At 40.7% G+C, this 27,761-nt stretch overlaps 1 protein-coding gene across 7 annotated transcripts; it reads right to left on the bottom strand.

The window, feature by feature from the left end:
* Positions 1-1,135: 1,135 nt before the first annotated feature.
* On the bottom strand, positions 1,136-27,734 carry NFYA (nuclear transcription factor Y subunit alpha). 7 transcript variants are annotated; one of them, XM_049891445.1, is made up of 10 exons: positions 27,594-27,734; positions 20,058-20,194; positions 18,385-18,471; positions 15,309-15,455; positions 9,510-9,641; positions 9,032-9,137; positions 7,298-7,464; positions 6,417-6,590; positions 5,497-5,598; positions 1,136-2,747 (listed from the first exon to the last, which is right to left on the bottom strand). In XM_049891445.1, the coding sequence occupies exons 2-10, from the start codon at positions 20,130-20,132 to the stop codon at positions 2,694-2,696; spliced, it is 1,044 nt and encodes a 347-aa protein (XP_049747402.1). In that variant the 5' UTR covers positions 20,133-20,194; positions 27,594-27,734; the 3' UTR covers positions 1,136-2,693. The 7 variants fall into 7 exon arrangements, with proteins under 7 accessions (XP_049747402.1, XP_049747418.1, XP_049747415.1 ...); XM_049891461.1 differs by having other exon boundaries at positions 7,298-7,446; XM_049891458.1 differs by having other exon boundaries at positions 18,388-18,471.
* Positions 27,735-27,761: the final 27 nt, after the last annotated feature.

Below are 27,761 nucleotides of genomic sequence, written 5' to 3'. Positions count from 1 at the left end.
ACCATGAGTCAGAATGGACTCCATGGCAATTGTTCCCCCCTCCCCTCCCAAATGGTCCACAGGGATCACATACATGCCAGTCTACAGATTACAATGTCAACACTCAAACACAACCTACTGAAAACCCAGGGTTTGAAGACTCCTCAAAATTCAAGTTACTTTATAGTATTTTTATAAATTTATTTTAAAAAATAACAATTGCAATGACATCAATGATCGATCACCTGTACTCCCCGACTGCTGGGGGAAAAACCTATATAGTTGAGTCCCAAAGGAAAATCAAGACATTATTATCGGGCACCTAATAGCCAGAAAATGCTCTGTTGGTCCAGTGGTATAGACACTGACATGTTCAGTATACCAGTGCAATTAAAAATATATACATTTACAATTATCCTGCAAAAAAAGAGCACTCAAGAGGTGAAGTACTGTGCATTAAACCAATTATTCATTCATCCCTCACTCTGCACTCAAGTCATCACTACAGTCACAAGGACAAATGAGTAAAAGAACTTCTAGTTACAAATAAAGAACCCAAACCTCAAATCCCCTACTTTGTGGGCTACTGGGTATGCTAAAGTGACCATAATGAAAGGGTCACGAGTTACCTGAAATGCAGTAACAAAATAACTGAAGCATCTCATTTTCAATAAAACAAAATTCAAACTCATCAAAAAAAAAAAAAAAAAAAAATGAGGTTGATAGTATTATGTACAAACTTACACAAATAAATAACATTTTAGAACTGTTCTTGGCTTAAGCACTAGAGATTACGTCTGAGGAATTTCTGAACTGTTTTAAAATAAAGACTCCTAAACTAAACAATATAAATTCCTCATTTTTAGTAACCTATTATCCAACAAAAAAATTTAAAAAGGGGGTATACTGAATAAAGTTAATATCTGAAACTCAATGTAAAGAGCCACAAGTTTCTAGTGAGCCTACCAAAGGACCGGCCCCTCCTGACATCTAGGAGCTAGGACAGATTACTAGATTTCGGGGACTAAGAAGAATTTCACTTCCTGCTTCCTTTGCATAGCTCTGTACCTACTTCAATCATTACAATAATTGCCTTTGTGACATTTTCCTTAAGAGTGTTTAATATCTTTTCCCTCTAAATACAATTAGAGTGAAGTCAAAGAACAAAAAGCCAATCTTTATTCTTGGTATTAAATCAACCCTAACGTTCTTCAGAAGAATTGGGTTTTCTTTCTTTGTTCCAAAGAAGGCAGTAACTCTTCTGGAATATCTTAGTTTTCCCAGGGTTCAACTTTTAGAGAAGAAATAGATTTCTGAGGCACCACCCATTCTGCGAACTGTGGCTCAGTTCCTGACCCTGCAGGAATTCCTATTTGCAGTCTGCAGTTTATCCCCAGAGTGCAGAGGCAGTGTGAAAACCTTTCTGCACAAGGCCTATGGAGAAAGGGGAAAAGAGTGGGACACCAAAGAATGAGCTGCCATGGGAAGAATGAGAGTATTTGCTCTCTGGGGCCAGCACAAAACACTGTAGGAGTGAAGCCAAGATCCACCTCAAGCTCTAGCAGGAAACCTTGGATATGTCCAGGCCAGCTTTACTGAAGAGTGCTTTCCAGAAATTGTCAAGGACTAAATCCCAGACTTTTCCCTTTCCGTGCTTACTGAAAGGTTTTAATGTGAATATAAATTATTGTCTTCATCTTAATGATTCACCCCAGGTATCCACTGGAGAATCATGCTATATGACAAGACATGGGTATGTATAATACTCTTTTTCTCTTAGGCTGAAACACATACGAACCCCTCTATTCTCCAAATGCTATCATAAAGCCTATGCTTGAAAAGCTCTTTTTGGAAGATACTACAAATGTCCTCAAGCACTTCAGCACAGAACTTGTTAAACAGTTTTGTTTCTTCGAAAAGGCAGCTTCAAGGTCCAATACCCTCTAAATTTGTCTTAAAGTAGCCATAGGTAAGAAGTATGGATGGTCCAAAGGACCTCTCAATAGAGGGACAAACAGATTATGACTTGTCAAAGCTACAATCAGAGATTCGGCATTGTATTTAAGTGCCTGAGACTGTCATCATTCAATCCACAGATAGCTTTTTCTTGGCCGAAGTCCAAAAATACCAACCTACCATCTGGGGAGATGAAGATTCTTATTATTACCACAGATTAGATGAATGTATCTCAGAGAATTTATTGTTTCCATACCAAAAGATGGAACCTCCTTGCCCAGAAGCCACCTCTGAATACAAAGTGTCTATTCAGTTAGACTGAAATCTCCACCAGAGGGATGGATGCTGTCTAACCAAATTCCCATGGGAAGGAGTGGGCTGTGGCTTCCTTGTTTGTAGTTTGAGAAGGTTGCTCTCCCCTGCTGTGAGGGGTGACCTGCTTCATCAGTTGATATAAGTGCTGTGTTTGGTACTGCTGGCATGGGTCCCTTGTCCATCATCCTAAACCATGAAATGTCACCGTGTCATCAACAGTCTGAAATAGGCTCTGATTGAAAAGGTGAGACAAAGGCTTGCAACTTCAAATTGCCAGACATTGCTGCAATTATAATACTGATCCACTTATTAAAAACTAAGTGGTCTCTGTCCTGTAGAAAAGGACAGAACATGATCGTGAGTGTCCCACTGGAAGAGTTGATCAATTTCCTGGAACAGTGGCAAGGACGTGACCTTGATCACCTCCATCACATGACCTGGGGTTAGGACACTCGGATTATCTGTGTCATTCCTTCTTCATCGGCTTGATTGGGATCCTAGAGACAAAGAAAACATAATAATGACTAAATTTTTTGCAAAAAAACAACAGGGAATTCTTGGCTCTCACTACTTATCTTCAAGGGAATATACACAAATTCCTCCACTTTATACCAAGTGCATGTAAGTCTGCATACGTGGTTTAAAACCACGTCAGCTCCATTAGCAGAGCAGAGACTATAAACCTTATTCTTAGGAGGATTTAACGTCTGGCCCAACACGCCATTATCAAACACTGTAGAGGTCAATGCATCTCTTGCCTAAATGTTTTGAGATCTTCAGGTTACTAAAAGACCCAGAGAAACCATGTCATACTGTATTTTTGGGTTATTATTTTCTAATTATCACATTTGAACACCGAGCAGGGCTGGAAAGAACATTAGAATTTATTTACTTCAACGTGCTCAATTTTGTAGATAAACTCGAAGCCTTGATAGGTAAAGTGATTTCCTTGGACTAGAGTAAAAAACTTAGTCAGGTGCCCAAATTTCTTGCCTCCCATTCAATCTTCTTTTCACTAAACACCAGCCTGCTGCCTCTGGCTTAATATCTGCAGTTTTAAGGCAAGGATTAGCCCCTGACGCTTTTTGCAATACTTGACAATAACCACCTTCAGTTCCCTACAACAAGGCTCCAAAGCCTTAATTGGCCAGTTCAGAGAAAAAGCTGAAAGATCTGTGGAGGTGGTAAGATTGGATCTGGGTCTTAAGAACTAGCAAGAACAATAACCAACATTTACGGAGTACTCGCCATGTGCTAAATAGATGTTATGTGGATTGTTACATGAAACCCTCACAACATTTTTGTGAATTATCTAATAGTATTCCATTTTACAGATGGGAGAAACTGAGACTAAAAGAGGTTATGTAGGGTGACCAAGGTCATAATGTTAACAAATAGAGTTAGGAGAGGCCCTGGCACAGTGCCCTCCTATAGCTGGCACATCACATTCATAATCTACATGAATGAACAGCAAGGAAAAAGGAGGGGCTTTCAGACCATAGGTGAGAAGTAATAGCACCGAAGCAGTTGGTGTTTGTGTGTGTGCGGGACACTGAGGAAACCTCGTCTGATTGTTGAGGGGAGTAATAAGACAAAGCTGCTCAGATGTCATACAGAAATGGAGTTTGAGACTTGACGCAGTAAGAAACAAGGAATTAGCATAGATCTTTGAGAGCAGGGGACTGATGTGACTGAAAAACAAATACTATCTTACAAAGACTGATCTGGGAGTACTGTATAAGGTCAATTATTAGGAGACTGGAGATCAATTTGGCAGTTACTGTAGTAGTGCAGATGGGATATAACTTTCATACAGAATGAAGTACCCATAAATGGTAGGAATTCATTAATTCAACAAACATTTTCTGAGTGAGTGTGTCTTCTGTACTGGGCACTATGGTAAGTACTGAGACCACAAAGCAATTTTCTACCCTCTATTTTTTTTATCCTCTTCTGAGCTTGTAGTCTAGGAGGCAACCTTTAAACAATTAAGCAACATATAAAACAATTAGATTATTTATCACACTCTAAAGAAAAGATGTTATGAAAAAACAATGGCGTAGAAGAGATCTACTCTGGATAGGGTAATGGTTAGGGACAGCTTCTCAGATTTAACCCAAACCTAAAATATACGGAATTTCTGTGCAGAATGATGGCATGAAGAGTTTTGCAGACTGGAGATTGTAAGGACAAAAGAAGAGCATGGCAAGAGTGCAGAATCCAAGAACAGAAGGAAATGGAACTAGAAGTGGGAGGTGCTAGATCATGTAGGACCTTGTCAGCCATAGTAAGCATGTTGCATTTTAGTCTAAGTGCAAATGGGAAAGGGCAGGGAAGAGGGACGGCACAGGGCAATGATGTGACCTGATACACATTTTTAAAGGTCACATTAAGATGTGGAGAAGGGACTAGAGGGGGACAAGTGTGGAAGAAGGGAAACCAGTTAGGCACCTCTTACAGTAATCCACGCAGTGGGGAGGGAAAAAGTAGACTGATCCCCAGTTATACTGCAGAGGTATAACCCAGAGGACTTCTTCAAGAAGTGGGCAATCCTAGCTTCAGTAACTGGGTGAATAGACATGTTCCTCGTTGAGTTAAAAAAACCACACATATAAAGTCAAATGAACAAAAATCCAGAGTTCTAATTTGGATGTATTGACTCAGAAATGCCTATAAAATAAATGGAAGCATTAGATGTTAAGAGCCAGTGTAGTAGATTAAATAGATGACTTCTGGAATTAAATTCCCTCTGTCATACCATTTATTAATCATCTTACCTCAGGCAAATTACTTAACCTCTCTAAACCTAAGACTCTTCATCTGTAAAATATAGACAATATTATTTTTACCTCATGGGGCTTGAGGTTGTTGTAAAGATTCAACAACAACAACAAAAATGATGAAAGAAGTACTAACGTAGTGTCTGCATATAAAAGTATAAGCTGCTGCTGCTTCTACTACACTAAGACACGATAAAACTTTGTTTCTTGAAAATCAGGAAAGTGAGAATTTCAAGAAGGAATTAATAGTGATACATTGTAATGACAATAAGGAGGGAACAAAGACCACTGGATTAAAAATCTTCATTGTGTTTAAGACCAGAGAAAATCTATGAGACACAACGCTGTACCCAGTTTAGTGAACTTGATTAGTTCCTGAGTGTGGTAACAGCAAGAAGGTGCTGCTGAAGTCTTCAACACAAGAAAAGAATGCAATCAAGAACATAAAAGGTGTAAGCCTTCTTACCTGCATGTGAGGGCTATCTTTTTCCTTTGGAGAGAAAAACCGCCCACCTTCACCACGCTTCCGTGCCATCGCATGACGGTGCCGGGACTCGTGCAGGTATTTCTGAAACAAGAGAAATAAAGGCATTTAATTGCTAGGCAGACCAACATAGTTATTTAATGCCCAAATCCTATCCTCGATAATTTAGGACAGCTGTGACCAAAGGCACATGCAGTAATTATGACTTTGAATTATGGAGAAAGCTTTGGAGAAAACACTAGATAGCAGCTAACAATACATAACTACATTAAGAATGTGAATGCTAAATGACTAACAACATTGTTCTCCAAAAGCACAACAGAAATCACTACCTAACTCCCAGTATACATCCTTTCCTTCCGCTTTAGTGGCAGAACCAAATTTTTATTGGACTGCTTAAAAAGACGGCATTTCCTAGCCTTCCTCGCAGGTAAGTGCAGCTATGTAACTAAATTCTGGCTGTTGAGATATAAGTGGTAGTGTTGTATGAACTTCTCGAAAGTTACGGTGAAAGAGAAGGAACATTTCTTGTTTCCTTTGCTCCTAAACTGGAGCTCAAGCAGCCATCTTGGACCATAAGTAGCACAGTAAGAATATCAGAGCAGTAACACAGGAGGAGAATGGGTCTTGACAACTGTGAACTGTGCTACCAATCCAGAACAATTTACCTCTGGACTTCTTTTATGTGAGGGAAAAACCAAAATCTTGGTTAAGTCACCGTCATTGTTTTGTTATTATGGTTGCAGCTGCACATAGCAACAACAAATGCTAACTCTTACAAAAGGTAAGAGCTATCTAACTCCAATTATTTGCAAGGTACTCAAGGAAACAACCATACAAAAAGTAATTTCAGTTGTAGAACCCTGCTGATCCCTTCTATATTGTCCCAATGTTATACATACCCTTCTTTCCTTTGGAATTTTGCCTTCTGCCTCTAGTTTAGCCCGGGCTTGCCTCCTCTTAAGAATACGGTGGTATTGTTTGGCATTCACATAGAGAGGCTCTTCTTCAAGCATCTCTGCGCCAGGTAGAGGGATTCTTTGGATAGCAGGCACGGAGCCAGCCCCAGGCACCATCTGTATGAGGAGGAAACCAGCGCTCATAGTGCATAAAGTACGGACACTAGTTTCTTGGTCCCTGTTAATCTATTTTCTCCTGAATGCTATAAATAATAGCTTTTATTGGGTACTAGTTAAATGCAGATTCCGGGGCCCAACCCTGGGTAATGTTTACACTAAAGGTCTACATTTTTAACAAACACCCCAGACCTGGGTAATGTTTACACTAAAGGTCTACATTTTTAACAAACACCCCAGATGATCCTGTCATAGGGGGTTTGGGAGCCAATCTAAGACATAAAGAAAAAGAAAAAAAAAAAAAGACATAAATCATGTCCAGCCTCGGCTTCATTTTCCAGGAATGTCTGCTGCCATCTAATGGTCAGGAACAGTAGTCATAAGACAGTTACCTACTGCCATGGAGCAGTGAACTTGGCTTGTAAGCGACTCTACAGGACAGAGCAGAACTGCCCGTCACGGTTTCCAAGGCTGTAAATCTTTACGGAACAGACCGCCACATCTTTCTCCCATAGAGTGGCTAGTGGGTTCAAACTACTGACCTTTCAGTTACCAGGTGAGCACTTAACCACTGCACCACCAGGGCTTCTTGGTTTTTAAGAAGGGAGATGACAAAATGCAATTTCAAGAAACTTTCAAAAACAAAGAGATAAATGGAAAACTAAATTATAAGTGAGAACAGAGAGCTAAATAATCCATTTTCTTACCATGACCATCCCTCCTGAATTGACCACATTGCCTGCCACAGGCAGTGTCACAGTGACAGTCCCTTGCCCGCTGCTGGTTGTGTTGGTGTTGGCTCCTGTCTGAACAATCTGGGCTCCTGCCAAGCTGGCTGCTGGGATGGTGATCATGCCTGAAACAGGGACTGTAACTTTAAGAAAATAAAACATAAACAAAAAACAGGCACACAGAAAGAAGGGAACACAGTTAGTCCCTCTTCTATCTGGCACAGACTCATTCACCCTGACAAAAAGTACCATAAAAAATGGTAGAGCAGAAAAAGCACTCTCCTCCTCTCCTTGGTTTGCTATACATAAGCGAAAGAATCACAATCTGAAATTCTATTAGCTGTCCACATCCCAGTTATTAGTAAATCTATTCTTATAATTGATATTTCTCTGGGCATTCCATTAATGGTTTTCAAAGAGAGGTGAGAAAGTTTGGAGGTCTCCTCTTCTATATTCCTCATTCTTGTACATATGAACGAACTGCTTCAGGGTGGTGATTTTTTATAAACTTACAGCTTGTTTATTCCAAACTGACGAGTTAGTCAGTTGCATGACTAAAAGCTACAATTAAACCAAGCATTTCAAATCACTGTCAACAGATAAGATGTTATCAAAAAATACTACAAAGTCTCTTTTAAAAAATCATAAGCAGCACTTGATTTGTTCGCCGTTCTGTTTGAGCTCTCCCCAGGGCTCAGTCCAGTTCAGGCCCTCTCCTGAGTCGTATGAGAACACACTGTTGTTGCCATCTCTGGATTTTGTATACTGCAAACAATTTAATCTCAAAACTTTAGTCATAGAACCTAAGTGAAATGTGAGCAGATGTTCTTCCGAGATTTAGCTGATAAATGCCTTCAAAAGCCCTCAAGTCCAGTTTGAAGATGTCCTCCTGTCTGAAGTCCATCCTCCTCTCAATCCAAGCAAATTTCATCTCTTCCTTATTAATGTATCATCTGTTCCTAAAACTTACCTCCAAAAGGGCCCTGCATTGACTTTGTTTATTTACATGTATGTCTCCTTCACTAGAGTATAGGCCCTTTGATGACAGAACATTTCTTAGTAAAGTGCTGTGTGCATTAAAAAAAAAACCGACCTGCTGCTGTTGAGTCAATTCTGACTCATAGTGACCCTATAGTACAGAGCAGAACTGCCCCATAGGGTTTCTAAGGCTGTAATCTTTACGGAAGTAGACTGCTACTTCTTTTTCCCACGGAGCAGCTGATGGGTTCAAACAGCTGGCCTTTTGGTTAGCAGCTGAGCACTTAACCATTGCGCCACCAGGGCTCCTTGCTGCGCCCACAGTAGACATATAATAAGTCTTTTTGGAATAAATGAAAAAGGTGGGGGGATAAGCAGCAACGGCACTCTAAATGCCAACTTGATTTCTGACCCATTTCTTCCTCATTCAAGAAAGATCTTATTTTCCAATCTTCTTATTTAGAAATATTTCTCCCCCAAAAGCATTAAAAGCTTACATAATCAACAAGACCAGTCTTTTAACAACTAGTGTAAGAAAAAACTCCTACAAGTAAAATCAGTGTTAGTCACATACTGGTGACAAGGAACCAACAATCAAAAGAGAACATGAGGAAACCTTTTTTCTTTCAAAAACTATTTCGGGTAGTTTACTATTCAATCTTTGAAGCAGCGAGTTGCCTAAGGAACAAAAAAGAAGCCCATGAAGTCCATGGACACTTAAGCATACCTTACCTTGCTGGAGAATGGTGCCATCTGCATTAACTGGCTGATAGACAATGGTCTGCCCTTCAGCAGTCTGTGCCACTTGCTGCCCCTGGACAGCAATCTGCTGCTGTGTCTGTAAGAAATAAATCACGCCACAATTTAACAGATTCCAAAGATGCCAAAAGAAAAGGAAAAAAATCATCTTTTTATGGTCTTCTTCCCATTTCTGTTGTTGTGTACAATCAATTCAATTCTGACTCAGGGACCCTATACGACAGAGTAGAACTGCCCCATAGGGTCTCCAAGGCTGTAATCTTTATGGAAGCCTACTGCCATGTCTTTTTCCTGCAGGCCTGCTAGTATGTCTAAACTGCTGACCTTTCAGTTAGCAGCTGAGTGCTTAACCACTGTGCCACCAGGGCTCCGCCCATTTCCACATGTGGCTCTTTTGTCTGACCATTCCGAATCGGTTGTGCGTCTGTGTTGACAGAACTAATGCAAATACCTGGGTCTGGCCGGCAGTGACGGCTGTCTGGGGCTGCTGGATGATGATCTGCTGGGTCTGGCCCTGCTGGCCCTGCACCTGCACGGCCTGTCCCCCCTGGATCTGGATCTGTCCCGGTGGGACCAACTGTATCTGCAGAAGAGAACACAAGGAGAGGATGGTACCCTAATCACACCTGTCTCTTCAGACCCCTGTGTGTATTATCCAAATTCCTCTGGAAAGCAGCAAGTGTCCTAAAGAGGGAGAAAAAGGCAGAAGTCCTGTTCTGCTCTCAATCATGAATTAGACATAACTTGTTTTTCATTTATGAGACAATCAGGGAATTTTGAACACTGGATACTTGATATTAAGGACTCACTGTCAGCTTTTTTAAAGATATGATAATGGAGACATATTTTATATACTTAAAGTATGTTGATTTGAAAGTACATTCTGAATTATATTTTTACAGATGAAATGATGTCATATTTATTCAAAACAATCCTGGGGACAGTTATTGATGAAAAAGGACTTTATCTCTGACATGACGTTAAAAAAAAAAAAAAAAAAGGTATTTCCAATGTTTCCAACTCTAGGCTGGAATTCTATAGATTAGATTTTAAAAATCATCTTTTTATGGTCTTCTTCCCATTTCTGTTGTTGTGTACAATCAATTCAATTCTGACTCAGGGACCCTATACGACAGAGTAGAACTGCCCCATAGGGTCTCCAAGGCTGTAATCTTTATGGAAGCCTACTGCCACGTCTTTCTCCTGCAGGCCTACTGGTGTGTTTGAACCTCACATATATACATCTATGAAATCTTTAAGCACACAGAAAAGTTGAGGCTAGCTTATTAGACACGCATGTAGTCACCATTCAGACTTAACACATTATTTGATTCATTTAACATTTCCCTCCCACCCTAAAGGTAACCATTAAGCTAAAACTATTGAGTATCCTTACAGACCATATTTTATATGTATGCATCCATAAAACTATGGTACTGTTTTGTGTTTTAAAATATTATATAAATGATACCATATTGTGTGTAGCTTTTTGCGATCTGCTTTTTTCAGTCACCAGTTTTCAAGATACAGCCAGTTGAAATAGAACCTAGTTTATTCATTTTAATTGATGTAAAATATCACATTAAAAAATTATACCAAAATTTATTTATTCATTTCTCTTAGTATTTGGGTTGTTTCCAATGATTTTACTTTCAGAAATTACCAGCTCAAATAACATGTCTCCTTATTTAAATGTGTGAATTTTTCACGAATGGAATATAGTAAATTATAGGACATAATTTCTGAGATTAGATTACCAAAGAAGACTATGACTTCCACTCTGCTGGCTGCTTCTTACTCTGTCTAGCCAGCAAGAACTTGAGGCATTTATAGCCATGTGAGTTTGGAAGTTAGTCTATCCAGTTGAGCCCGGTGGTGGCTGTAGCCCAAGTTGATACCTTAATGAGGGCCTCGTGAAAGACCCGGAGTCAGAAAACCTAGCTAAGCTGTGCCAAGATACCTGACCGGCAAAACTGTGAGATAATAAATGTTTGTTGTTCTGGAATAATTTGTTACGCAGCAATAAGTAACAAATACAACATGCCCCATTATACTCCTCCTATTTGTGTCTTCCAACAACCTCACCAATACTCAGTACTGTCACATTAATGCATGTCAATCTTTTGTGGATTTAATTTGCATTCCCCTTATTAACTAGTGAGACAGAGCAATGTCTACATGTATCCCTTGCTATTCAAATCTATTTGGTTCCTGAGTTTGTACAGCTAAACTTCAGACAGAAATTCTGGATAGCGATGGGTACTGTGTTGCTCAAATCTATTTCATTCCTGCATTTCAGATACCAAAGAACACCTATTTATATTGGCCGTTAGGGTTTCCTCTTCCATCTCTTGATACCCTTTGCTCTTTTTTTATTGGATTGTTATTTTCGTATCGATACGTAGTAAATTCTTTGTATGTTCTGAATACAAATCCAGTTAATATGTGCTAAAAATATCTTCTCTAAGACCGTACCTTGTCTTTTACCTTTACTTACATTTTAATATATCTACATTTTTATTTAAAAGTAGTCAAATCTATTTGTTTTTAGTCTTTAAGAAATCCTTTTAGAAGTATCCCATAGCATAAAGCAAACTTTGTTTTCTTCTAAAAGTTCTCAAGTATGTTCTTCCACATTTAGATCTTTAATCCATCCAGGAAGAATTTTTGTATATACTGTGAGGCAGGGATCGATTTTCTTATCATTCCTGAAGCATTTCTCCACTGATGTATCACTTTTGTCACATACCAACTTCTGCTATTCTTGCAGTTCTCTAATCTGATTCCACTGTCTGTATCAACCCAAGGTTCTTAATCTAAATTTACATTCAAAATTTTGCACGTATCTGGACATCTACATTTCTTTTTTTACAATAAAAGAGAGCACAGACTTCACTGAATGCTAAAAGGGATAATGCAATACTAAAAAGGCTAAAGAGTACTTTCTAAAAGAAATGGCGATTCAAAGAACACTAATGAGAAGCAACCTCCTTTGCAAGAGTGATTAAAACCTTAAGCGTTCTACTGTTTACAATAGCAAAAAGATGGAAGCAACCAAGGTGCCCATCAATGGGGGATAAATTATGGTATATTCACACAATGGAACACTATGCATCAATAAAGAACAATGATGAATCTGAGAAATATTTCATAACATGGAAGAACCTGAAAGGCATTATGCTGAGTGAAATTAGTCAGCTGTAAGAGGACAAATATTGTATAAGATCACTATTATAAGAACTCAAGGAATAGTTTAAACAGAGAAGAAAATATTGTTTGATGGTTACGAGTCGGGGGAGGGAGGGAGGGAGGGAGGTATTCACTAACTAGATAGTATACAATAACTATTTTAGGTGAAGGGAAAGACAACACACAATACAGGAAAGGTCAGCACAACTGGTCTAAACAAAACCAAAGAAGTTTCCTGAATAAACTGAATGCTCCGAAGTCCACCACAGCAGGGGCAGGGGTTTGGGGACCACGGTTTCAGGGGACACCTAGGTTATTTGGCATAATACAATCTATTAAGAAAACGTTCTGCATCCCACCTTGGAGAGTGGCGTCTGGGGTCTTAAACGCTAGCAAACAGCCATCTAAAATTCATCAATTGGTCTCAACCCACCTGGAGCAAAGGAGAATGAAGAACACCAAAGACACAAGGTAACTATGAGCCCAAGAGACAGAAAGAGACTACATCAGCCTGAGACCAAAAGAACTAGATGGTGTCCAGCTACAACCGATGACTGCCCTGACAGGGAACATAACAAAGAATCCCTGAGGGAACAGGAGAGCAGTGGGACATAGACCTCAAATTCTCGTAAAAAGACCAGACTTAATGGTCTGACTGAGACTAGAAGGATCCCGGAGGTCACGGTCCCCGGACCTTGTTAGCTCAAGACAGGAACCATTCCTGAAGCCAACTCTTCAGACACGGATTGGACTGGAGTATAGGACAGAAAATGATACTAGTGAGGAGTGAGCTTCTTGGATCAAATAGACACATGAGACTATGTGGGCAGCTCCTGCCTAGAGGGGCGATGAGAAGGCAGAGGGGGTCAGAAGCTAGCTGAATGGACACGAAAATAGAGGGTGGAGAGAAGAAGTGTGCTGTCTCATTAGGGGGAGAGCAACTAGAGTTTTTGTATGAGAGACTGACTTGATTTGCAAACTTTCACTTAAAGTACAATAAAAATTAAAAAAAAAAAAAAAACAACAACTTAAGCATTCTAAGAGAGGCTATGGAATCTTTCAAAAGGTCTCATATACGTAACAGAAAAAAAATTTTTTTCCAGGCTGGTTTGTTAAGTTATAGTCCTACTTTCATGCAGTAAAATCGACAACCCTTTTAAGGTCTGTTATATCCAATCTCCCTATTCCCCTCCCCCCGCCAATCAGAATTTGGAGCAGGAATGAACTTTAACCCTAGAAATCATCTCATATAAACTGCATTTTCATATAAGAAAACCGACTATTAAATGACTTGGCCAAGGTCAGAAAGCTTATTTAATGGCAGACCTGGGAATGAAAGTCAGGTCACTGCAGTCACAGTATGCTGGCCCTTAGCACTATATAACATTGTCTCTATTCAACAGTGGAGAGGAAGGTGTGGCAAGGGGGGCTAGAGAGGAGGTGACAAGGAAGGACAGAAATGAAAAAGCATGTGATCTAAGCAAAGCACACACTGAAAATATATTTAAATTCTCATACATTTATGCATGAAGCAAATGTGGAAACTCCTTTTAATCCTAACTACAACTCTATCTTGGCAAAAATATGCCAAGAGTTCAACTGAAAAATAAAACTATCATGCTAAAAAATATTTACAGTAACCTTGCCTACAAAAGGAAAGCAAAACACCAAGAAATAAACAAAAGAAAAACCCCTAAATATACTTTAAATTCCGATTGATCAAAATTGACTAACAATTATGAAAAAGCTTAAAATAACTAAGAAAACCATGTAGAAATAAATTAAAAACAGGAAAAGAGAAAAAAAAAAAAGCAAAGACACTATATGCGTGCTACAATCATGCCTAAAAGTTATGCATAAAAACTACAATATACTTTCCTTCCTACAGGACGGAGTCTCAGAAGTAGGACTACTGGATAAAAAGGTTCATATATTAAAATTTAAAGAGATAGTTGAGATGTCTTTCCAAAGACTTTAGAATTTCAAATTCCCGAAAATAATGAGCGTGCCCTTTTTCTCACATCCATTCCAGCACTGGATAATATTTGCTAACTTGATGACAAAAATCCTTCTGATTTTAAAATTTGATGCCACAGAGTTGTACATCACATTCCTGCACAGTTCTTGTAATCTCTTGTACATCTTTGTCTTCCCTATCACCTTTGTTTTCTGCTTCTGTAATCAGGCCTTGAGGGGGATCTACCTAACTACTTCGTTGGTTTGTTCAAAGAATCCGCTTTTGTTTATTTATTCTTTCTATATATTTGTTTTCTACTTAACTGTTTTTTTTTTTCTCATTTTGTTGTTCTTTTCCTAACTTCTTAAGATAATTTTCAGCCCTCTTTAAATAAAGAATTTAAGGTTATAACTTTTGCTCTAATTACACTTTTAAAGGTGTATGATGGGTCTGGACTGAAATTTTTTCCTTTTCACTACTTTCTAGATACTTCAAATTACAAATTATATTGGAACAAATAAAAAGAACATATCTGATCGAAAACAACAATTTCCAAAGCAGACTTGTAAATCCCCTCCTCCAGCCCTTCAGGAGTGCCACACTAATGAATTATTTTCATTAAACTAGATTCTCACTCCTTTCATTCTTTATATCAATTCAAGACCATGTCTAATAATCTTAGTCCTTACCAGAGATGTCCGAATTTCCACATAGTTCTACTTTATACCACCAGTATTTGTTGTTGTTAGTTGCTATTGAGTTGATTCTGACTCATGGTGATCCCAAGTGTACAGAATAGAACTGTATTCCACAGGGTTTTCAAGGCTGTGATCTTTTGGAAGCAGATTACCAGGCCTTACTTCCGAGGTGCCTCTGGGTGGGTCTGACCTGCCTTTCACTTCAGTTAGTAGTCTAGCATGTAACCAAGTGCGCCACCCAGGACTCCTTCACTGTACTACAAAGGTGGAAAATGAACAGAACAGGGGTGGGGGGATGGGAAGCAATTAAATGCCATATCAACTGTCAAATCATCTATCTGGAACAATCTATCATTTAAAGCCTCTATTCTGACAACATACCCAAACATTTTTTTATACCACTCACCTGCTGCAAACCCTGTGTCCCGGACACAGGTACTTGCATGATGGTTTGACCTTGCCCACCAGGAACAGCCTGGACCATAATGGGTTGGCCAGTAGATGTGATTAACTGTCCTCCACTGACTTGCACCATTAATGGCTGCCCCTGGACCTAGAATGTAATAAAATATGAACAATGAAATAACACAAGACACAAAAAAGCTTTTACCAAAATAACCAGAATCATTCTGCTGCCTTGATAGAGGGGGTAAAGGTAGGAGAGACACTAAGAAAACAAGACCTAAAGTCCTTAAATTATCTTCTTCAAATATTCACGATATCTTTGACGAAATGCCAAGTTGAACAGTTTAAGTCAGACATAATAGAGTATACCCAGAGTTCTCAGGAAATCTCAGTAGATATAAGGTATTTATCACCAAACACATGCTAAACCCATGGCAAGCATTTAATCAAAATGTGAAGGCTATTTGCCTTTTTAGACCCATAGGAATTGTCTCTAGCAATGGCTAGAGAAGCAATGAGAGAAAAAGGTGATGGAGGTAATGGTGGTTGAGTGCAAATTCTAAATAACCTGGAGGGAGTAAATCAAGCTGTGCCCAGCAGTGACTGCAGGGGGCTGGGTAGGAAGCTGCTCTAACAGCTTATGTCCCCAGAGTCTCTCAAGCATAAATGAAATGTATACCTTTTACCCTCTTCATTCATTCTGAGAATTCTATTGTTTAAATAGCCCACCGTCAAAGACTGGAGATATTTTCTTTTGCAATTTCCAAGGTGGAATTCCTCACAACGGACCCTGTAATATCAACCTAATTATTTTAGCTTTAATAAAAGCAATGATGACTATTGAAACTACACGTAACAATCATGTAAATAAATTGCCAACTTTGAAGCTCCTCTGAGCAAAAAGACTATTCTAGAAGCCAGAGCATTCCCAGTGCTCTATAACAGCCTGAGCCCCCCCACCCAAAAAAAAAAAAAAAAAATACTTAGCTTGCACAATGCTTTCTGGAGGTCAAAAAGTAAACCACTTTAGAAATGAATTAGAATGGTCAAGAGACTAGTTAATAGGCCAAAACTTTCATTTTCAGGCTCTATCCTTGTTTTGAGTAATTATTTGTAACAGAATAACAACAGCAAAAATTTATTTATCTGACAAAACTATTCATTCTTAATGCCAGTGAAAATGTATGTAAATAATCGTTGTTGTGTGCCGTTGAGTCGATTCTGACTCATAGCGATCCTACAGGACAGAGTAGAGCTGTCCCATCTGGCCTCCAAGGACCAGCTGGTGGATTCGAACTGCCCACCTTTTGGTTAGCAGCCTGAACTCTTAACCACTTCACTACTATGGCTCCATTTAAATAATAGCAACTAGTTAAAAGATCAACCTGTCCTGGATGTTTAGGTTAGCTATGAAGGTCCCCTCTCCTAACCACCACCACCGTATCAGAATCACCAAGAAATTAAAATCCTAGGTTTTGTTAAACTGTCCGTTGGAGAAACTCCACTTGACTTATTAGGACTTTACCGCCAGATTCTTGTATGATTTTCCCTCCCTTACTCCTATATTCAAAATCAAATTCCTCTTGCTACACCAATGCTTACAGAAGCTGTATCTGGAAAGCTTTTTCAGAATATTTATTGTATGAATAACTAAAAGAACTACTTAGAGTTCTCCAAAAATAATGAGATCCCTAGAGAAAAGATTTCCATTTCTTTTCAATCAAATTTTTAAGTAGGAAAGACAAGTTTTAAGGCACAACTATTAATAATGTTCTGGCCATCCATCATCTTAATTTCTCCCCTCACTGGCATGCTACAGTGCACACGATAAACCCGCTGGGACTCCAGGGAGCCCGCCATGTTTACAACACATGAATGAGCGCAAGGACACATGCATCAGACAAGAAGCCATACAGTTAAGAGCATGTTACATTCCCATTCCACAAGTGGTTAACGGCAATCCAAAATACTGTTTTATACATCAGTAAGATGAAGCAAGCATGAATAATATGGATAACAAGCTGCTCAACTCTGAGATTCCAATCTATCTGGGAGGAGCTGCAAGTTCAGCGTCTTTCAGCCAAATTTATGTTCAGAATTGGCTGAATTCAACACACTAGTTGCAAGGGAGAGGAAGCCTGAAAGGGTGAAGTGAAATGATTGCAATAAGGGGTAGTTAACTGCAGGATGTTTAGCAGGTCTAGTAATAAAGTGAGATGCCAGCTCTATATTCCAGGTTCTACTCTGAATCAATTCCAAGTCAATGGAAGGAAAAGGGCAGGGCACAGAAATCTTGCCAATTTCCCCCAAAATATGGTGACTTTAATCAAAGTAACCTGCAGACACAGAGAAGACTATTGCATACAGGCACTGACCAAATTTATGACCCCAATTTAGGATATTTAACTTGGCCATACATAATGTTAAGGCACTGCTATTGATTAACTAAGAATTCTTACAGTGGCCTTAACACCTAAGATTTATATAAAGCATATCCCATCCTTGCCCAACCAAGAGGCATGGGGGTAATTGTCACAGATCCAATAAGAAGACAGGTCACTATTTCCCCAAGAAAGGTAATAAACAAAAGGCAGCAGTTAACAAGAGATTAAGAAGATTCAGTGATTGGAAAAACCTTGCCAAGTGCAACGATTATTTTGCAGCTGAGATGACCATTTAATAAAAATTAAGCCTCTTTAATATATCCAAATATATTTCCTTCTCCACTATTATAACACAAGTTCCCGAAATTTTGCAATGCCATGTTGTCACAGTTTGAGTAGGATCTAATGCCACTTGTAAGCATTTCTTCCTGTCACTTGTACTGTTTCCTCTTCAGGCATTCCCAAAGAAACACACAAGCTAAATGTGGTTTTCAGAAATTGATACAGCGGTCACTACACGACTGCATGAAACATTAGGAATCTGGCATCTTTTAAGCCTCAAGACAAGTTAGCAGCACTGAAGACATGCAATTGACTTTGCCATTCCTACTTGAGATCCAAATACAAACAGCACCAGACACGAGGCGAGGAGAAGGTCATGCAGTGCTCACAGAGAATCAGAGAGGGCACCACTACCTGGAGGGTCTGGACTTGCTGGCCTGAGGCGGATGCCACCTGGGCCTCAGTCTGCAACTGGACGGCAGTGACACCACCCTGCTGCTGAGAACAGGAACAGGAAGAGCTTGAGATGTGTCAGGAAGGAAATGTACAGTTCAAGACATGAGATCACCTTACCTCTTATGTGAGGGAGGCGAGTCTTCTTTTAAAAGTCCCACCCTACACAGGACTTTCAAACTGTACAGACTCATACTGAAGCTATTTTGTTGAAGGTTGCAGGATCAAAGATATTAGCCCTTTGTTCCCAGAGTGGAACTCAAAACACACTTCCATGACCAAGGTCAAAATAGTTTTCATCATTAACACAAAAATTTGTTTTAATGTGGTCCTTTCCTCCAGAAATAGGCATTTGATCCTTTTGCTTATACTGTCATTCTAATGCTCTTTTTATTTCTTCAAATGAGTTCCCAAGAAAACTACAATGAAGTTAACTGACACTACAATGAAGAATTTCTGGGGCTTCAGTGATATCACCCAGAAGGGAAGAACCAATCACCGTCAGCCAAAGTCATCTTTATTAGGTCATTGCTCTTATATCCCAAAACTAAGATTATTTCTACCCATTTGGACTGCCATAGAAGCAATGTTTTCAGCGAATCAGTTTTATTTGTATATCCTCTACTGGTAGGTTTGGGCAGATTAGAAATTCACCCACCAGGGCACTGATCTGAATGGAGGGCCCTTTATAGAAATCTGTTCTCTTAGAGGGCAGTTAAAGGAAGCTGCCAGAGCCACAGCAGCTATGTGGAAAGAAAATCCAGCAAGGAAGCTTAAATAATTTATCTCTTTTAATCAAGATCACTCCTTCCTTTGATCAACAGATAGAAACAATTCATCAAAACTTCCTTGTCTTTCCTACTAACTACTTGCCTAAACTAGCTAAGTTCTATTTTAGAAACAAAACATTCCAAGGTATCAATCTTGCCTAAAGGTCAAATTAAAACATAATAAATCTCTTCTTCTGGGGGGAAAATATGTGAAATTTTACTAAAATAAGCCCAGATATAAACCATCAGAAAATGTAATCTGTGTATAAATTCAAGGAAGTAACCTATCTTAATTTGGGATAAATCAGCAGCAGAGAATTCCTTTCTAATAAGTGCTCACCCATAAGAGAGGCTGTCTAAGTATTATCCTCTTGTTAAGTTAGAGCTTTTCAGAATAACCACTGTGGTGGACCGAATGAAAGAGCAGTGGATTTCTTGGAAGCTGACTATACTGGTCTGTCTATTGTGGCCAATCACTTGCTAACACAACCAAGAAGAGAATTGTATTTGGGGGAAAAAACAAAACAAACAAAAACCCTACTCCAAATTTCCATCTGAAAGCATACTAGATGTCCTGACTTTAGATGACAGAAAAAGGATAACTTATTATCAAGTCAGGCCTCCAAGAAGAACGGATTCTAAGTGGTCACAGACTGGATATAGAGTTCTGAACAGAGAGAACAGGAGAGAAATCACAACAAATTCTATCTTCAAAAAATACTTTGGCACAAGTTCTCAAATCTGGTGTTTGACAAGATCAGGCACCTCTCAGATAACTCCCCAGAGTAACATACCCATCAAACTGAGTGTGCTGTGATTACCCAGATGGCTGTGGTATTTCCAGGGGTTTCACTTGCTCACCTGCTGCTGAATCTGTCCAGCCTGCACAACAATCTGCTCTGTGGAACTACTGCTGTTGGCTGTGTACTGCTCCATGTTAGAATCCCGTCCACAGCGGGCTTCGCTCGGGAGATGCTAGGAGACTGTGAGCTTCGCTCCTATCAGAGAAGTTGGGAGAGAAACTAGAGTTAGATTGGCAACAGAGGCCTTGCCAGACAATCAACACTGATAACTTATCACTGTATTTTGTTTACAAGAAAACAGGATAAGAAAATATGAAACGTTTGTATTTAGTACCATTTTAAACTAGGATTTCAAAGGACAATCATAACAAAGATCTCATTATGGTGTTTTCACAACACTCTTAATCATTTCTTTTTGGCAGCCTTATTCCTCAATACTACCAAACCAACGCCTGCCCTTAAAAACACTCAATTAAGCTACAATACTGCTTTGTTAAAAGACTTACTGATTTCTGGAAGTTCAGAAAGTGAAAAGTTTCTTTAAATTGGAACAAATATTTGTTGCCTATCAGACACGTTACCCTGGTCTGCTGCATTTGCTTATGGAAGCGCTATTAAGTAGTGCTAAGCAACAACACTTCTAGCTAGGTGTAGTGGTTAAGTGCTACTACAGCTGCTGACCAAAAAGGTCGGCAGTTCAAATCCACCAGGTGCTCCTTGGAAACTCTGTAGGGCAGTTCTACTCTGTCCTACAGGGTCACTATGAGTCGGACAACGGGTTTAGCTAGGCAGAGTGTCAAAGGTTTAGGAGTTTGCATTTCAACCAAGGGCAAGAAATAAAAATTTATTAACAAGATACTTACAGATTAGATATTAGGAAAACTTTAAAATTATTTACTAATGCTGTGATTTTCTCTAAAAAGAGCTTAAGAATAGGAACAACACCGCACCTATTACTGTATAAATCTAACTTTTCATTATGAAAATTTTCAAATATATACAAAAGTATAACTTGAACAATTTTCAACCCATGGCCATACTTGTCTCACTCATACCTCACCCCCTTTCTGCCTCTCCTCTGGATTATTTTGAAGCAAATCTCAGACATCAAATTATATTGAAAATGGTAATTTTTTTAAAAAACCCATTAAACATTTCAGCATATATTGCTAAAGAATAAAGGCTCTTTTGTCTATCATTTTATCACAATGATAGTGTCTCCACATTATCGTTTTCAAGCATTAAAAAATTACTAAATCTTTAATGTCATCAGACTTCCCATCAATATTCAAATTTACCCTTCCTATATACTTTGACTGACAAGCTCAAACACAGCAATGATGCAGTGCAGTGGTTAAGAGTTCAGGCTGCCAACCAAAAGGCCAGCAGTTGGAATTCACCAGCTGCTCCTTGGAAACCCTATGGGGCAGTTCTACTCTGTCCTATAGGGTTGCTATAGGTTGGAATCAGCTTGACAGCTATGGGTATACACTTCAACCGATGGGCTCAAACACAGCAAGGATGTGACGTGGAGCAAGGCCAGGCAGTGTTTCATTCTGTTGTACACAGGGTTGCTATGGATCAGAACCAACTCAACACTTGATGGCACCTAACAACAACATACACTTCAACAAGGAACCCTAGTCACACAGTAGTTTAAGCACTTGGTTGCTAACTTAAAGGCCGATGGTTCGAACCCGCCAGCTACTCTGTGGGAGAAAGACATGGCAGTATGCTTCTGTAAAGATCTGCAGCTTAGGAAACCCTACGGGACAGTTTTATTCTGCCCTATAGGGTCACTGTAAGTCAGAATCGTCTCAACAGCAATGGGTTTGGTTTGGTTATATACTTCAGTGGAGTCCCTGGGTGGTGCCTGGCTGCTAACCAAAAGGTTGGAGGTTCAAGTCCACCCAGAGATATCTCAGAAGAAAAGCCTGGTAATCTATTTCTAAAAAAACCAACCACTCATAACCCTGTGGAGCACAGTTCTACTCTGATACGTGCAGGGTAGTTGGCTTAACACTAACTGGTAGGCTGGTATACTGATGTCTAAAATTTACTTTAAAATGAATAATTAAAAAAAAAGATGGATCAATGGATGAATAGGTGATAAGGCAAGTATAGTTAAATATTAAATGTAAAATCTAAATGGGGAGTATACAGGTGCTTACTGTAAAATTCTTTCAACTCTACTGTACATTCGAAAATTTCAGAGTAAAATGTTAGGGAAAATCTAATAAAAGATAATCAAGCCTATGAAGACTCGTAACCAAAATGGGATACAATATGAGTGTTAAGAGCCACAATTAAGTGACAGGATGGCTATGCCATCACAGCACAATGGCCTATGGCCATATGGTTTCTCCAACTCACTGTCCTTACTCTAATGGAATGCTCACCAAGCAAATTTTTAGATTTGGAACTCCATGTAGATCAGCCAACAGGGAGCAAATATGATCAGCGATACAAGTAAACTTGATAGTTATTTCTTCTGCATACTGACAGACTGATTTTTCCACCATCCTCTTCTTAACTGGTTGACTGAGTCAGCTCCTGAGAGAATCTAGGTACACTACTGAAAATTGAGTTTTCAGTCAGATGAAGTGGCCCTGCCAACAGGCCTCCCTAAACTCTATCTTGTCTCTAACTGCACCGCACACAATTACTTTGTGTGTGCTAACTGATAAAATCAAGAGTCATTATATAAAAGAGTACATAGGATTCCATTTCATGAAACCCTGGAAAGATAATAATAATCTAGAGATGAAGCAGGAGTGGTTGCCTGGGCCTGGAGAATGGAGGGAGAGGGAAAGGGGGTGACTGGGAGGAACATCCAGAACTTTCTGGGAGTGATGAAAATGTTTTACATCTGCACTGTGGTGGCTGCACGGGTGTATAAATCTGTCAAAACTCATAAAAATGTACACTTATTTCCTGTACGAGAATTTCCCTACTAGTCTGCAGATATTTACATCTTACAAGACTAAAATAGAATTTGAAGCATGTGATAATGACTAATAAATATAATGTCATGCAGTTTTTCTTTCTCACTAATTTATCCAGGTAATACAAATACACCAATTTGTGGACATTTAAATTCACCATGCTTTGAAGGGTAAAAATGGAAGCAGCTTCAAATCTAGTAGCAATTCCACGTTAATGAGGACGTAATTCAGCTTGGGATACTGAGAGTAATCATGAATGCTGCTCTTCAAGAGCCGTATATTCCCACCACTGTGAGCTTCAGTTAGCAAAGCTGCAATACAATCTGACACACTGTCTTTCCTCAAGTGCCTCTCTGGCTCTGCCCAAATTCCTGATAAAATTAATTCAGCCAGATTTAGTCTGTCTAGCTTTTGTGCCTAACACAAAGGCTTGAACGCTTGTGCCTCAGAGAGAGAGAGAGAGAGACAGACACACAGAGGGGATGAGTGTGTTTTTTCTGGCTAGCATGAAAACTCTCTTCAGCGTATCTGCCTGCCTTTCAAGGTACAGAAGCTGACACTGGGACCACTGGGAATCCATTGTATGTGGACCTACACACATTTTAAAGCTAAAACTTTCAGGACCTCAAGTATAAGCATAGGAAAAGCCCCTTAGACTACCGTATTTGACAATCACTACCTGGCAAAAGGAGTCCCTGGTTGGCGCAAACAGCTGACATACTCAGCTGCTAACCAAAAGTTAGAGGTTTGAGTCCACCCAGAGGCACCTCAGAAGAAAGGTCTGGTGATCCACTTCTGAAAATCCAGCCAATGAAAACCCTAGGGCGCACAGTCTACTCCGACATACATCGTGCTGCCATGAGTCAGAATCAACAGCACCTGGCTACCTGGTGTCTTAGACTGGGTTCTCTGGAGAAGGAAAACCAGTGAAATGTATACATACATACATATGTATGTGTATACATATGCTTACGCATACGTATTTACCTGTGTATATATATATAGAGACATGTATCATATACACAGACAGCGTGAGCACACATGCAGTTTATATCAAGGAGGCTTCTCCTGACTCAGGTAGCCGCGGGGCCGACAAATCCCAAGATCAGCAGGTAAGCTGCTAGCTCAAGTCCCAAGGACCAGAGGTCAGATGCAGGATCCAGAGCGAGCAAAAGCCAGTGAGCTTTGCCAAGAAGTCCACATATATTAGATGCAGGCCACACTCCCAAGGAGATTCCCTTTGAACTGACTGGCTGCTCACAGTAGATCTCATCACAAAGGTGATTATATTATATCAAATCTCCTTACGGAGGTGATCACATCATTTCATAGACACCAAACTACATTATAACTGCCATACCACTGACAATCATGGCCCAGCTAAGCTGACACACAACCTTAACCATCACACCTGGCAAAAACTAGAACAGTAGCTCTCAAACTTTTTAAACCACGAGTTACAGTAAGAAACACATTTCACAGGACCACTGGTTACATATATACATATAAAACCATATAACTGAAACATTTTTCCTACATAACATAAGATGCTCCTCAGAATTTCCTATTGTAAAAAGTTAGTAGCGCTGGCCCACTAAACTGACTTCACAATTCACAAGTAAGTCCTAATACGTGTTTCATAAAAACTAGAGAACAAAAACTAGAGAACAGCTTCCCCATCATCCTCCAGAGGTTTCCAGATTGGCGCGTCCTAATTTGCTCCTTCTCCCTGCAAATGATGTACCTAGTGCCAGACACCGTCCTAAATGCTTTAGAGATTAAAAAGAAAATTTTGACCACGGTTTTAACTTCGAAGTGTCTTTAAGCTTAGCAAAGGAATAAAAACCTGAACTGGAACCATAAGAAGAAAGTTATGTGGGAGTTTGGAGAATGGAGATTTCTTCTAGCTGGAATAAATCAAAGAAAACTTTAGGAAAAGGTGTCACTTGAGCTGCGTAATATGTGAGGATTTAGGTATGTGATGATGCGGGAGGGGGTGGAATACTCCAAGTGAAGGGAGCAGCATAAACATAAGGACAGAAAAATTTCAGTACATGAACAGTAGACTAAAAGGCCCCATGTCGTGAGCAAACTAAAGACCAGACTTAAAAAAAAAAAAGAAAAAACAAATTCTGACTCATGACGTGTTATGAGTAGAACAGGGTTCCATAGAGTTTTCAAGACTGTGTGGGACCTTTCAGAAGCAGATCACCAGGAGTCTCTGGGTGGGTTCTAACTACCAACCTTTAGGTTGGCGCCACCTGGAGACAGAGGCCAGACTTGTCTCTCAAATACCAGGCTAACAAGTGGAGGTGGTGACCAGACCGCAATTGCCTTTTAAAAAGATGCCTACTGCTGGTTTTGAAGCGACCAGATGTAGCCATCTTTAAATACCAAGGTTAAAACATCTACTCTAAGAGCAAATATAAAAACATTTTGGGTCACACTGCACCATCTATTAATCTGGATAATGTTAAGGATTAAATGAATTTAGAAAATGATTAAAATAACACACAAAAAAAACTTCTGCTAAAAGGCAAAAACAAAAACCTTCCTTAAAGTTTTAGAAATGGAAAGAACATTGGATTAGGTGTCTTCCGAAACTTACCAGTTGCATGATCTTAGTAAACATCATTATAGAAAACAGGCACCACATAATGAAGACCTACTTTATGTGCCAGGGACTGCACTAGGTGCTTTACATTAGTGAAAAACTTCTTAAAAGTCCTCAGAGAAAAATCTCCTTTTCTTCCCCCAAATTCAGCCACTGTTGTAAGGTACACCTCACAAGTCAGAACCTTGTTTTTCAATTTTAGAAAAAAAAAAGAACCTTCTAGATCTCTTCTACCTGAACTTCCAGACAGGATAACTGCTTCCTAAAAAAGTCTTTAGCAAGATATACACGGCATTTTACCAATGGGCTTTTCAGCCCAAGCTCTCCTACTGCCCCATTCCATCTTCTGCCTCAAGCACATTATGCTTCTACATATACTTCTCTTTGCCAGCAATGCTCTTTCATTCTTTTCTGTCTGAAGAAATCTCATCGTCCTTCAATGCCAACTAAAAGTGTGGCAATTTGGGTTAGAAGCTGGCGAAATGGACTCGAAAAGAGTGGAGGGAGAGAGCCGGCTGCTGTCTCATTAGGGGGAGAGTAACCGTGAGTGTGTAGCAAGGTGTAATAGGTTTTCATGTGAGAGACTGACTTGACTTATAAGCTTCCACTTAAAGCACAATAAAAATTATTAAAAAAAAAAAAAGTGTGGCAGTGTTAAGTCTTAAACCAGAGTGTTTATAGCTCACACACAAGTACCTGCACAGGACTCTGAGCTTAGCCCCTGGATAGCACTAACCGTTAAGTCTCAGTAGTTCACCTTCAATCTCCACCACGCAGGAATGGTTCTCATTTACTCTTGCCCTCTCCCTCCCCATCATCACATGAATTGATGTCTGGCACATATGAACTACTCAATATTTGGCTGCCAACGGAGATTTCCTCTCACCCTAAAGAAAACGCCACAACACTATTAATTCTATAAACATTTGATAAGAAAAGGTTAAAACCGGCTTAGAAAACATACTAGAAAAAACAATTCAGGAAACGGCTATGGACTGAGTCAAGCCTGACACATTCAAAACAATCCAGAAAGCTTAAAGAATTAGTATATTCCCAAGGGTGGGAGACTTCACAAAATGAACGAAGGATAACACTAATAGGAAGAAAACTTATATGCAGCCTCGGGGAAAAAGAATGCTCAGGGCTATCCCTCTTCTAAGACTGAGGTTCCAGGCGCCGAATGGGCTGGCCTTACAACCGGGCAAGAAAGGGAGACGGCTCGGTTGGGCTCCCTGACGAAGAAGGTGTGCGGTTCTGCCCCGGTGAGCGGGGCGGGGAGAAGAGGAAATGACGAGCCAAAAGGGGGTGGTAACGGCGCGGGGCCGGGGACCCGGGGCGAGCGGGCTGGGAGGAGGGGCGCGGCTGGGCAGTGGGCGCGCTAACGGACCCCTCCTCGGATCAGGGAGGCGGCGCGGGCGGGCCGGCCCGCTCCCGCCTTCCTTGGGGCCCTGTGGCCAAGGCGCGTCTACTCCGGGTCTCCCTCCCGACCTAGGGGGCTGCAGACACACAGACCCGGCTCACAGAGGGCTGGGGGCGGGGGGAGGGCGGCAAAGGCTCCGCGGAGAGAGTTCCCGTCCCGAGGGCCGGACCGCCGAGAATGCAAAGACGGGTTTAAGTTGTGAGACCAGAACGACCAGGAGGAAACCGCCGAGGCCTGGGGCGCGTGTGTACCTGAGCGTAGGGGCATTCGTGGCAGGAAACCCTCGGCCTGGGACCTGAACACTTGGCCTAAGGGTCGGGGGAAAGGGAACGCATCCCCAACCGGCACTGGCACCCTGCAAAGGCCGGGACCTCGAGGTGCCCGCTCTCAGGGGCGCCATCCCCGCACGGGGCGGCCCCCTGCAGGCCTTGGCCGGGAGTGCCCGAGGCAGTCGCAGGCTCCGGGCCGGGGCCGCCGGCCGCCCGGCTCGGCTAGGCTCAGCTCGACTCCCGGGCTCGACGGGCGCCTGGGCCTCTCCTGAGTGGTCAGCGAGACCCGCCAATCGGGGCGCTGGGGCCGGCTCTGGGCCGCTGGATATTGGCTCCTCACACTCACCGTGCCTCGCTCCCCCGGTTCGCTGCCCGCGCTGATTGGCTCCAGTACCGGACCCCGAAACCCAATCAGAGGCTCCAGCCGCCGCTGCCGCCGCCACTGCCGCTGCCTCGCAAAATGGCGAACCCGAACAAAGGGGAATCGGGCCTCCCTCCAACCGTCTCCGCGCAG

Source organism: Elephas maximus, chromosome 1, assembly GCF_024166365.1.
Source record: "Elephas maximus indicus isolate mEleMax1 chromosome 1, mEleMax1 primary haplotype, whole genome shotgun sequence".
NCBI classification, from domain to species: Eukaryota; Metazoa; Chordata; class Mammalia; order Proboscidea; family Elephantidae; genus Elephas; species Elephas maximus.
This window is presented reverse-complemented; position numbering and strand designations above follow the sequence as displayed.

Coding starts and splice junctions, on each gene's coding strand:
- NFYA (XM_049891445.1), bottom strand. CDS start 20,132: ATGGAGCAGTACACAGCCAACAGCAGTAGTTCCACAGAGCAGATTGTT. Junction 9,138..9,509: donor TCACTGCCGGCCAGACCCAG/GTATTTGCATTA, acceptor TATTTCTTACAG/ACACAGCAGCAGATTGCTGT. Junction 2,748..5,496: donor AAGATAGCCCTCACATGCAG/GTAAGAAGGCTT, acceptor CTTTGTCTCTAG/GATCCCAATCAAGCCGATGA.